The sequence below is a fragment of the Poecilia mexicana genome, unplaced genomic scaffold (genome assembly GCF_051168715.1).
Source record: "Poecilia mexicana isolate PSO_F unplaced genomic scaffold, ASM5116871v1 scaffold_5, whole genome shotgun sequence".
Lineage (NCBI taxonomy): Eukaryota > Metazoa > Chordata > Actinopteri > Cyprinodontiformes > Poeciliidae > Poecilia > Poecilia mexicana.
In genome coordinates, this window is record NW_028263374.1 from 32,502,019 (window position 1) to 32,515,766 (window position 13,748).

The window sequence follows — 13,748 nt, forward strand, 5'->3', positions numbered from 1 at the left end:
CTGGATGTATTTAGATGAAAAATAAACAGCACACACCTCTCCCGCAGAACATGACAAAAGGGGAGGATCTAAGGGGCGTAAACAATTTAAAGACAATACCACAGAAGAAGAAATAAAAAGGAGGGGCTTCTGATCTTAAAGTAACATTACAAATACCCCCCCAAAAAAAGAGATTTTGTGTACCGTATTTTCCGCACTCTAAGGGCACCCCATTATAAGGCGCATAGAATAGACGCTATAGTAGAGGCTGGAGTTACGTTATGCATTCACTAGATGGAGCTGTACTAAAAGGAACAAAACAGTCTGACTCCGGTCGGCGAGGAGAGCCTTCCGGACTGGGCCGGGGCGTGGCCGGACGATGGTCACCCTTCTCCATTCCGCACAGCATGTTTGTGGAGAACGTGGTGCTAAATGACCTGCAGACGACCTGATTCTAGACGCTAGATAGGTAGATAGGTCCATAGACATAATATAAGCATAGACGCCTCATGGACCGCTCCGGCGCAGGAAATACGGCGGCCATCTTGGAGCGGTATACCCTCCTACTTTGCTCAATCAAAACAGCAGAAGATGCCTCAGCACTGAGGGATATTGTTGTTCGGATCGATGGATTATTGATGCGAGGGCTCCACAGACAACATTTCACAAGTAAGATGGACATATTATTGTGTATATTTTGTGATTAGAATATTACTTTACTGTATTTATGTCCACCGGCGAGATACCAGCTAATATTAGCTACAGTGCTTGGTGTAATACGGGTTCAGCCCCGCTATGAAGGCTGACTGAGATTCTGTAAATCTAAAAAAATTAATTATTCTCTAACATTGAGTTAGATTATCTGACACAAGGGCCTATATTAGAAATGAAACAATATAACACATATTATAAAACTTATATTATGTGTTATAACATTCACCGGCAAAGTTTACACAGGTGGTAAAGACTATTATTTATATTCTTTCACTCTGTCAAAAGTAAGATACATCCTAAATCTTCCGTTTTTGTTTTGAAAGTTTCATAAAGACACGATGTGAGGAAGAAGAGGGAGAAATCTATAAAGACAGACGGATTCACTGCAGCATGGATGAATCTCACATCGGATTTTGGACTCCTCGGCTGGAAAATTTATATATATATATATATATATATATATATATATATATATACTGCTCAAAAAAATAAAGGGAACATTTCACTTTAATTTTGTGTGTGGCTCCAAATCCAGGCCTCCATTGGTTAATAAATTTGATTTCCATTGATTATTTTTGTGTGATTTTGTTGTCAGCACATTCAACTTTGTACAGAACAAAGTATTCAATGAGAATATTTCATTCATTCAGATCTAGGATATGTTATTTCAGTGTTCCCTTTATTTTTTTGAGCAGTGTATATAAAATTCAGTATTAATCATTATTTATTTGTGCCATTATTAATTTTTATTTATTAGTGTTTGTATAGTTATATAAAATATGTATTGATATTACTACATAATTTATTAAATAAATTATGAACGGCTGTGTGCTTTGTAATATGCTCTTCATACATCGATATCAGAATATTCCATTCCTATTCTATTGTTATAGCCACTAAGCATATTTAAATATGATGAACTATGTATTAAAAACATACTTAAAAAATACAATTGTTTATAAATGTTGCTTTGATAGATGTTTGAATATGGTTTACAGTAACAAAAAAGTGTGTTATGATCGATTAAATGCGCTGATACATCATTGTGCTGCTAAACACATAACGCTGAGTGGAGGGGTGTACCGCTCCAAGATGGCCGCCCTAAATCTCGTCAGCGACAATAGGCGAGAGCGGTCCATGAGGCGTCTATCCTTATATTATGTCTATGGATAGGTCAGTCAAACTTTATTAATAGATTACAAACCAGCGTTCTAACAACTATCCCAGCATGCACCAAGCGCTTCTTCTTCTACGGGAGAAAATGAAGTCGGCGGCTGCTTACCGTAGTTGCTAGACCTGTTGTGGCTCAATATTGGTCCATATATAAGGTGCACCAGATTATAAGCTCACTGTCGGCTTTTGAGGAAATTGAAGGATTTTAGGTGCGCCTTATAGTGTGGAAAATACGGTAATTATAACAAAAGAGAAATACAACCAGGTTACATCTAGTAATCTGCCTCCATAGTAATAGTAATATCAACCTCAGGAGATGAGTGAGGGATGAAGAGACTGATTTCTGATTCTGCAGTTCCCCTCCCGATCCATTCTGTCTATCATACAGCAGCACACTGCGCCACAACACACTTTTTTTTTTGTCGATCGATGTACACACTATCCATCCTAGCTGACATTGTTCGACTTATAATGCGAGTCTTTTCACTCACGTCTGTATTTTTGAAAGTGTTTTTTCCTCTAAGGACATGTAATCGGGTTTTAAAAAGACGCGGGTTAATAGCAGCTCACCGTGGCTGCGTAGTGTCCGTCTCTGGGCAACCGTGAGGGCAGTGTCGGTTCGTCTGGGGGTCCAAGCCATTTTAACATAAATTCGGTTTCATCTGTCTACCCATAATTACATTCCAGATATCTAAAAATGCATTTTGACTAGACAAAACTACATTTTGACAATTCGGAATGATAATTTAAGATATCTGTATTTACATTCTGACTAGTAAGAATAATAATTCAAGATATCTTCAATTACATTTTGACTAGTCAAAATTCCTTTCAAGATATTTCAGATGACGTCACTGGATCTGTCATTTGACGGGACACAGATCCGTAATTAAGATTTAAGATATCTTCAACACAATTATGACTAGTCAAAATTACAATTTTAGATATCTGAATTAAGAATGACGTGGAAGCCCCTTTGTGGTGTCCAAACAGTTGCCTGCAGATGTTTCCTGCACAAAATTGTCAGTAAATGCTACAAATTAGAAAGAGCTCGACAATGTTGGAAATGCAGAGATATCAAAACTTTATAAACTATAAGTCTGCTTCTGATATCTGCAAATAATTTCCTGTTTATTCATTTCCGACGAACCGAATGCACTTAACAACAGTTTTGAAAAGCTAAAATTGCTATTGTCAAACCATTTTCAACATGAAAGTAATGCATTTTCTAACATCTTTTTTGTTTTCTCTTTTTTTCATTGTTTTATTAAACTTTGAAATTGCTATCTAAGTCAGGGACGTTTTGACTAGACAGAACACTAAGTCAAGATATCAGCATTGTCATTCTGACTAGTCGGAATGTCCATTTAAGATATCTTAAATAGAAAAACTGTGTAATTCAAGATATCTCTAACTCAGATATCTTAAAAGGAATTTTAACTAGTCAAAATTACAATTCAATATATCTTTAATTTAGTTTTGTCTAGTCATTATTTGCTTTTAAGATATCTATAATTTAGTTTTCACTAGTCAACAAATCTCCTATCCAAAAATACATTTAAGATATCTTGAATTATGGACTCATTAGAGATATCTTTAATTAGAATTATGACTAGTCAAAACCAAAATCGAGATATCTTGAATTTTCTTTATGACTAGTCATAATTTAATTGTATGGAGAGCCATTTCAGCCAAAATTAAATAAATAAATAAATGGGTGACCCAACATCAGCAGGTAAAGTGGGTGGTGTGTCTTGCCCAGGGTCACAAAACGAGAGCAGCCAGACCAGGAATCAAACCTCTGAAGCACCGATTGCAGGGCGAACTCCTGTCGCTATCATCCCCTGAAAAATATACTATTTCTGTGCTGAACTTTACATAAGCTGTATTAATACACTAATTCTTCAGATTGAGATATTTAAAAATACACAAAAAGTGCAAGAATAAAACATTTATTTATTATACTGGGAACACTGGTCACAGGCAGGGCTTCAGTCTGCTGGTCACTGAACTCAATGACTTCTGAGACGTCCTGGTTCACAGGCTAAAGCCAAGGATAAAAGAGAAATTATCCAAAAGTGTAATAGAAAATATACGTTTCCTCCACATTCATAAAAAGACATTTTCAGCATGTTGGGCTCTGACTCGTAGCATCTTTATAGCTAAATACCGACATGGTGAAGCTGAGCTGGAAACAGACTGAAGAACAGCAGCTCCAGCTCTGATCCTGACTGATCTTTCCTCACTAAATCCTCTGGTTTCTAATGAACTTCTCCTCTAACAGCGGTTTCTCATCATCTCTCTCTCATTAGAAAACAGTATGAAAACATTAGCTGCTAAGCTAACAATCAGCGGTTACTTCGGGCCAATTTAACTACATAGGAAATATTTTTCAGTTGTTTAGAAGCGAATTTCTGGCTTTAAAGTCAAGTAATTCTGATCTTTCATCCTTACCTGTGAAAGGTAATGTGAATGAATCCAGTTTGTTTCGTAAAACGGTTGAAACAAGTCCTCACAGCACAGGACTTAAGGAGCTCCGATCGCTCTGCTGCCACATAGAAGATGGCGGACGCTGTTACGTACAATTCAGCGCTCCATGAGTCGCGGCGGTAAACGGCAAGCCGTTTTACCGCCCTTACATTCCAGATAATTGTTTTGCAACTCAAACTCTAATCAGAGTAAAATCAACTCTGAAAAGTTAACACTGAGAGCAGTGTAACTTTAACACTGTACAGGGTGAGAGTACATGCTCCCGGGCTCAGTTTTGAAATGGACTCTGTTAGTGTTTTGACACTGCTCATTTTACTGTGTAGGAAGGCAATCTCTCAGCTAAATATTAGACAGATTTTTTCATCCAGGTTCATTTCTAAACACCTCACAGATACCAAAACTTTTAACTTTGGGTCCTTCAAAGTTAGCTATAGCATCCCATGTGGATGCCATTACTGAAGGAAGAGGGAAGAAGTGACGAGTGTCTTTGTGGGACCACTTACTATACCATGTTCATACAACATGCTTAATTAGGCCCCGTCTGTGAATATGTGTTTTAGTTCACCATGCAAGCTGCATCTCCAGGCTGTTTGAATAAACAGAAGAAGCTGCTGCAGATGGCTTTACACACATTAGCTTTACTCATTCCTCCATGCCACTCAGCACTCTGAATGTGCAGAAGACACAACCACTTTAAAGGAACCATTCTTTACCTAATAAATAGCAAGAAAAGCACTAACCCTTTCCTAAAGCCCAAGCAGTGATTGAAGTGGCAAAGACTCTGCACTAAACAGGGGAGCGGAGCACCCAGGGTGATTGATTCATCTGGAGCGAACGGAGAAGCGCCGCCGACACAGCTCAATATCATTGGCCGTGTCTAACAGGCGAGAGAAAACAAACATGGGAGCACATGTCAGGCAGATATATGAGGGCTGCAAGCGAGGTGTTTGTCTGAGAGATAAGAGTACCCGGGGGTGAAGGCAGCTGCCAGATAGGGTGACGGACGCCCCGCAGAGACATATTGACCAGCTCAAGCATGGATGTTTCTGTCTTACCCAGGGGTGAAAGTAGGGGGTAAGGTAGGGTACTGCATACCCCTAAAAGATTTAGCGGGGGTACGCAGTACCTGTTTAAGAAGGGAGCAGTTGGCTGCTGTAAAAAATTAACAGGTTCACTGTGCAGCTGTGAGTGATTAGTTTTTCAAGAACAATCTAAAACACGACTTAATCAGTTAATAACTTTTCCCCCCCATTTTATATTGTTTCTGAACTGTTCGTGCTTTACTAGAGCAGGGCGCAATATGCCGATCGCGGAAGGTTTTGAGTCGATCTCGGCGGTAGGTGACGCCGCCAGGATGCTGAGACCAGCACGTCCTCCTCTGACTCGCTTAAAACGTTCGTAACTTTATTATAGAACAACAAAAAAATCTACAAAATGTGTTCAAATTAATGACCCAACAACAATAATAGGAGTAACCCCTTGGGTTCCCAGGAATATAAGTTGCTATTGTTGTTTTGTTTTTTTTAAAATAACATTTAATGTATACAACTTCATATCTTAAAATAAGATATAACAATTTCCAAATCTTTTGGTAGAAGATTGAAATGAGCAAGAGTTCATTAAAAAGAAAATAAACAGTTGGAGTAAAACTTCTGTTAAAATATTGTGTTATGTCACTTTAAGAACAAACAATATTGTGTAGTTTGTATGTAATGTACAGCTCAACACCAGGTGTGACAGACTATAGTGCTGTGTATATATTTTTATTGGTTGTTCCATAGACATAATATAAGCATATTATATATTATATTATGTTATGGAGTAAAGCTTCTTCTCAAACAAGACGGAGGCTCGTATTTCTTTTACTGAACCTTTCTGTTCAGTATTTATTGAAGAGGAAAACAACAGTGTCAGCTGGTAACAGGCAACAGCTGTTCGTAACCAATAGCAATCAAAAGTCAACAAAGCAAGATAGTGACAAAACAGTAACAGATCCTTAAGCATTCTTCAAAATAAAAGACTTCCTCTATTCAAATAAATCATGTCTTGCACTGAAATATATTTCACTTCACCTTTGTAATTATATACAATCATGTTCAATACAATTAATAATAATCATCATGTAAATTATGCTTAACATATGATTGTAAATCAGTCACTTATCATGCAAATATACCGAACAACATAAGTGTAAAAAAGTCACAACATATTATATTATGTCTATGGGTTGTTCTGCCTAAGGTCAGTTGATTACACTTGATTACACTTTACCTGAATTCTGATTGACTGGGGGGCGGGACTAATCTGAAGGACGGAGGGAGAGGAGAGAGAGACGACAGGGAGACTCCGTGGAGAATGCTGGAACTTTGGTAACTCGTTTTGGGGACAAAACATCTAAAAAGTGCAACAACGTAAATATGCACTAGCGCCAAGGGACAGTTGAAGGACCAAAGAAGAAGCATTTGGTGAGCTGGATGCCAAAAGTCTACACAGGAGCCGGTGGAGAGGAAGAGGCTAGCTACGCCTGCGCTGGGCCCGCTGTTTTGGACTTGGCTGCGTTTCCTCCGCCTTTACCGAGAAAGGCGTGGATTAGCTGACTGTTATCTGGAGAGACAGTCACCAGGACCTTATAAAAACCAGCCACTGTGGATCTTGGACCAGTGGTGAGTGTCGTCAGAATCAGGCCTGCAACGGGGGTTTGAATGACTATAATGCCGGCTTTTATTTGTTTTATTTAATGGTGGGCCCACTAAGGGGTGGGCCCTCATTTATTTTAAATGTATTTTGTTCAGACTAAAGGACTCTTATGTGTTCGGGACTGTTCAGAATAAGTCAGTGTAGAACTCTATAAGCGTTTAAAAGACAGTGAAAGTCCCTACCAGGTATTTGTCAAAGCCTGTTGTATTTTTATTTGTATTTTCCTGGTTAGTAGGAGGTTAAAGAACAAACACTTTAGGCTATTCATTCAGGCAGACATAAGGTCTGCTGGTGACCATATTCAGTATGTTTTCACATGTGGTCTACTTTAATTTGCATTCTGAAGTTTGGTAAATAAAAGCTTTGCCTTTATGAAGTCTCCTTATTCATGGGTCAGACATCTGCAGTTAACTAAGATGAATGCTTTATAACAGTGGTTCATGGGAAATGTAGTGAAACCAGTTTCTTGGGGTGTAACCGTAAATAGATAGAACCCAGAGCGCTAGATCTAGCCTTAGACACCAGAAAGCGCTACATAGGTAACACTTTATTTGAAGGGGGGGGGGGTGAATAAGACTGACACCACACTGTCATAAAAACCTGTCATGAACATGAATAAGCTTTCATGAATATTTATGACTGGTAGACTGGATGTTCTGTTTTAGTGTTTTTGCTACTTTTTGTGTGGGAAATGTTTGCTTTTTGGTTTTGATTCCCCTGATTGGTAATCTCTGCTCTATCTGCTCTTTGAGCTGTTGTTTGTCGGTTGCCATGGCAACGGGTCGTGCGTAATACCGACATACAGAGCGACAAAAGGCAGAATAGAAGTTGTTCGAGCAATTTTTTCTTTATTTCTTTATCCATTTGAATTTTGTTACTTTATTCTTAAAATTCAACCAATAGGCGACCTATAGGCGCTGTCCAGTCCAGTAATATGTATCAATTAGCAGGAGTATGAAAGACGTAAAAATAATTAACTATTATTTGGTCAACAACAGAAAAAGACAAAATAGTGATTTGAGTCTTGTTTAATTCTCAGTGTCTTCCAACAAAACCAAAAATCGAATGAATAACAACCGTTGGTGTCTTCACACCTCACCTTCTCCCCTTCACAATAAAAGCATACATTCTGGTGTGAAATATATACATTGTATCCGGCACAATATATACATTGTATCCGGCACAATATATATATTGTATCCGCCACACAGGCCCCCCCTGAACACACAGAATGTCACAAACACAAAAAACCATAACATGCAAAACAACATCACCAGTATATAAAGAAAACAGACACACAACGGAAAAACTAAACAGCAGTGACAAACAAAACAATTGAACTACCTAACGGTAACGGTTAGGGAGCTTAATAAGTCGGCCACCACGGCTTCTCTTCACAGGAACAGGGGTTGAAAGTGAAAAAGACTCTCCAGATCGACTGCTACTGAGCTGTCCATCTGAGGGGGACAAACCAGCTGTAAGGGAAGGATCCGGAAGAGTGGGTAAAGAAACTGGGGGACCACCACGGCGAGGTGGCTCAGCCAACTCAACTGGGTCCCCTGGTAACATGTGAGCTGGCTTCAAATGGTCCACAGAAATACTCTCCTGATTACCCCCCAACTCCACCAAAAAATCTTTAGGTCCCCTTTCCAAAACATGGAATGGACCATCGTAAGGAGGCTGAAGTGGTGAGCGGTGTGAGTCATGGCGGATAAATACATACTCAGCAGACATAAGGTCCTTTGGCACAAACACCTGTGGAAGGCAGTGATGTGCTGCTAACGGGGCAAAAGATCTAGCTTCCCATTTAGAACCGTTCTCTTCCCCTGGGAATCAATCGAACCGGACAGACCGGGAAGAAACTCCCCTGGTACCCGTAAGGGCTGGCCCAGGACCAACTCAGCTGAAGAAAACCGTAGGTCCTCTTTTGGGGCCGAACGCAGGCCCAACAAAACCCAAGGCATGCAATCTATCCAACTATTATCCACCAATAAGGCCCGCAATGCAGCCTTCATTGTGCGGTGGAACCTCTCACAAAGACCATTGGCCTGCAGATGGTAGGCAGCAGTATGGTGGAGTTTAACCTCAAGGCTCTCTGCCACTGCAGTCCACAACTCCGAAGTGAACTGGGGACCTCTGTCAGAGGTCAAGTCCAATAGCACACCAAACCGGGACACCCAGGAGGAGATAAACGCTCGAGCCACATCAGCTGAAGTGGTTGATGACAGAGGAACTGCCTCCGGCCACCGAGTAGTTCTGTCCACCATCGTCAGGAGATAGGCAAAACCTCTGGAAGGTGGAAGCGGCCCCACTAAGTCCACATGCACATGTTCAAACTTCCGTTGCAGAACAGGAAAGTGCTCCAGTGGAGCCTTAGTGTGCTGTTGGACCTTGGCACGCTGGCAAGCCAAACAGGAAGCCGTCCATGTCCGTACATCTTTCCGGAGTCCCGGCCACACAAACTTTGCCCCTACCAATTTAACAGAAGCTTTGACGCCCGGGTGTGAAAGGGAATGAACTGCCTCAAAAACCTGCTGACGCCAACTAGAAGAGACCAAAAGCCGAGGTTTGCCAGTCTAGACATCGCAAAGAAGGGTTGCGCCACACTCATGAAAGGAGACCTCCTCTAAATGCAAACTGGATTCAGCTGCTTTAAAGGCCAGAATATCCTGGTCGGTCAGTTGGTCTGTGGCCATGGCGAGGTAGTCCACACCTAAATGCACAGAAGCAACCCTTGCTCTGGACAGACAGTCAGCCACCAGATTAGTCTTGCCAGCCACATGTTGAATGTCAGTGGTAAACTCTGAAATGGCAGACAAATGTCTTTGTTGTCGAGCTGACCACGGTTCAGAAACTTTTGCCATAGCAAAAGTGAGAGGCTTGTGGTCAACAAAAGCAGTAAAGTCCATGCCCTCCAACATGAAGTGGAAATGGCGTGTTGCCAGAAAAAGGGCAAGCAGTTCTCTGTCAAATGTGCTATATTTTTTTTCAGCATCCCGGAGTTTCCTGCTAAAAAAAAGCAAGGGGTTGCCAGGCACCATCCACCCATTGCTCACAAACTGCCCCAACTGCATAATCAGAGGCGTCAGTTGTTAGAGCCACAGGAGCAACTGGAGATGGATGGGCCAAAAGCACAGCATTAGCCAAGGCCTTCTTGGCATCATCGAATGCCTGCACCCTCTCGGGGGTCCACTCTATCTGCTGGTCCCCTTTTTTGCCTCGAAGTGCTTCATACAAGGGGTGCATGAGGTGAGCTGCCCGTGGGATGAAACGGTTATAAAAGTTAATCATCCCCAAAAACCCCTGCAGGGGCTTCACTGAGGGAGGGCGGGGAAAAGCGGAAACTGCTTCAACCTTTGCAGGCAGGGGAACCGCCCCTTGAGAAGACACTTTGTGACCCAGGAACTCAACAGCAGGCAGTCCAAATTGGCATTTAGCTGGGTTCACGATCAGGCCATGTTCACTGAGCCTAACAAACAGCTGATGAAGGTACACCATGTGTTCTTCCACAGAGGGACTAGCCACCAGTATGTCGTCCAAATAGACAAACAAAAACAGGACCGAATCCATAAGCCACTGGAAAGTCTGCGCTGTGCCTTTAAGACCGAAGGGCATCCGTAAAAACTCAAAAAGACTAAAAGGCGTGATAACTGCGGTTTTGAGTACATCTAAGGGATGCACTGGAACCTGATGGTAGCCTCGCACCAAGTCCACCTTAGAGAACATGATTGCTCCAGCCAGGCGGGCAGAAAAGTCCTGAATGTGAGGAACTGGGTACCTGTCATTACTGGTTGCGTTGTTAAGGTGCCTAAAATCCCCACAGGGTCGCCAACCCCCGTCTGCTTTGGGAACCATGTGCAGCGGAGATGCCCATGGACTTTCGGAGCGCCGTACAATGCCAAGACGCTCCATGTTTGCAAACTCCTCCTTCGCTATCGCTAACTTAGCGATGTCTAGGCGGCGCACTCGCGCAAAAACCGGTGGACCGACAGTAGTTATACAATGCTCCACTCCATGCTTAGCCACGGTAGCAGAAAATGTGGGAACCGTTAAAGATGGGAACTCTGCTAACAAACGCTGATACTCATCACCTGTGGCAAGCATGTTGGCGAGAGGTCGTTGGCTGGGACCACCAAGTTTACAGGGGTATGTATCAAAAGACACAGCATCTATTAAGCATCTATTAGCAACATGCACCAATAACCTAAAAGCACACAAAAAATCTGCACCCAAAATAGGTAAAGACACAGAAGCTATCACAAAGTCCCACTGAAACTGACGTCCGTTGAAACACACAGTCACCAACCTCGAGCCAAAAGTGCGAATCGGGGTGCCGTTAGCTGCGTCCAGTGGCGGTCCGTTACTTTTGCACAAAACGTCCGCTGCCAAAACTGGCATGATGCTCTGCTGTGCACCTGAGTCCACCAGGAAACGTCGTCCCGAGACCTTATCCATGATGAAAAGCAGCTTGTCCGAGCTGCCAGCACACACAGCTGCTAACGAGCACCGGCTCTGTTGTTTCCCTGATGCACGAACGAACATGGAGGAATGCAGCGCTTTGCCTTCACTCCGAACCGGCGATGGTAGAAACAGAGAACGTTGTCCTTCCGTCGCTCTGTCACCGCAGCCACGGCATCAACAGGCTCCGACTCTCCTTGAGTCAGAACTGGTAGAAGTGCATTCATACTGTAGTGCCTGGAAGCCAACAAAATCCGGTCCGCTTCTTCAGCCAGGGAGCGATAATCCTTGGTGCGGATCAGCGGGGAGCTGGCCAGCGCGGTGCAAACAGGTGGGGGAAGCTGGCGCAGAAACAGATGTGTAAAAAGGAAAGAGACATCTCCCGAGCCAAGTAATGCCAGCATGTTCTCCATCAGCTCGGAGGGTTTGTGATCCCCCAAGCCATTCAGAGAGAGCAAGTGATCGGCCCGCTCCGCGTCTGACAGTTGGTAGAGCCGAAGCAGATTCTCCTTGAGAGCGCCGTATTTGTTAGCAGTTGGTGGGTTCCTCAGCAGACCCATCAGACGGTGCATTGAAACGGAATCCAATGCAGCAACTACATGGAAGTACTTGGTCTCATCTGTGGTTATCCTCCGGAGATGGAACTGGGCTTCCACATGCTGGAACCATGGTTCTGGGTCTTCTTGGTCAGGCAGGCCAGGGTCAGAACCAGGGAATCCAAATCAGGGTGGCAATTCCAGATCTCAGGGTCAGACAGACAGGGGGTCAGAGCCAACAGGTCCAAATCCAGATCAAAACGGGTTCCAGATCTCCGGGTCAGACAGACAGGGGGTCGAAGCCGGAAGGTCCAAAGCCAGTGGTGGGGGTCAGGATCGGGGACAGGAGAGGCAACTAGGCAGAAGGAAGAGACAGACAGGTTAGTTACTGGGCAGTTAGCTCAAGTCACTACAGCAGGCCTGAAAGTGTTACCGCTGAGGGTTTCACAACAATCTGACGCCGTGCAGGGGGAAGATCCGTCCTTATATAGCAGCAGCTGGGGATCAAGGTGATGATTATCAGGTGTGAGTGGTCACAGCTCAGCAGCAGCTGTGACAAACAGAGCAATAATCACCAAGCACATTTTAAGTTGTTGAAATAAACTAAAAAATAACATTTAAACAACCAGTTCACACTTTAGAATCCCTCATGTTTGTGCCTTGGAAGGACTTTTTGTGCTTCCACAACTTCATTTAATAACAGTACATATTTGGCCCTGCAGCACAGACATTTTATACAGATCAGTTTTAGGGTTGATAAATTCACAGAAAATGTATCCATTCTTAAAATGGAAATTGTTAAATACAACACAAAGTTTATTTTTTGTCAGCCATTTTTTTTCAGTTGAATTTTTTAAAAAAGACCACAATCCTCCAGCATCTTTCATGGAAGAGTGGATTTGGACGCATCTGTTCATTCCACTTGCCAAAATACTGCACGCTCATTCAAAGACTGAGTGACTTATATTTGTTTCTTGTTGAAAGAACAGTTTAAACCCCTTTTGTTCTGATCAAGCAGTCTATCTCCAGTGGTCATTGGGTACACCCTGGACAGGTCTGCAGTCCCGGATGTTAGCCTGTAATGACAGGCTAACACAAATACATACAACCATTCAAACTAAGCTACACAAAGAACAATTTAGAGAGATCAGTTAACCTAAGTCATGTTTTTGGACTCTGGGAATGAAAAAAATGTCCCCCATAAAGACATTTCAACCAACAAATGTAGCCCATGTGGCAAAAAGTTTGAACACAACCACTCTAAAGTAAATGTGACTGAGACTTTTTTTTTTACAGGGCAATTTTATGTAGTATTGTTCGGGCACCTGGTGTCATTTTATAACAACATTAAGTGACTATTGCCCCTTTTCCACTGACTCTACATTGGTCGTTGATTTTAACTACTCATTATGTTTAATTATGATTCATCTGAGGTTCAGATTATCCTGAACATTAATAAAGCTGTGTTCCTTCCAATCTGACTGATGGTTCTAGTTTTGATCAATGTTGTCACATATTAGCCAATAAGACTCGATTGGGGGCTTAAAAGTTTATACTCATAATCTTCAAATAACAAAATAACAAAATGAAATCCAGTAATGAGTTCAAGGTTTGGACACATTTTCTCACTTAGGGGCTGTTAGAGATTTTTTGGTATTATCATTTTGTTATTACTTTAGTTAATCAATAGTTAATCAACAT

General features: G+C 42.2%; 1 protein-coding gene across 1 annotated transcript in view; it reads right to left on the reverse strand.

Moving 5' to 3' along the window:
• Positions 1 to 11,549: 11,549 nt before the first annotated feature.
• Positions 11,550 to 13,748, reverse strand: part of LOC106912176 (uncharacterized) — a 40,835-nt gene continuing 38,636 nt past the window's right edge. Inside the window, exons 2-3 of the mRNA XM_088006005.1 lie at positions 12,271 to 12,402; positions 11,550 to 12,190 (exon numbers count right to left, since the gene is read on the reverse strand). Coding sequence (XP_087862131.1) covers positions 11,550 to 12,190; positions 12,271 to 12,402 — 773 coding nt within the window. The remainder of the gene's footprint in view (positions 12,191 to 12,270; positions 12,403 to 13,748) is intronic.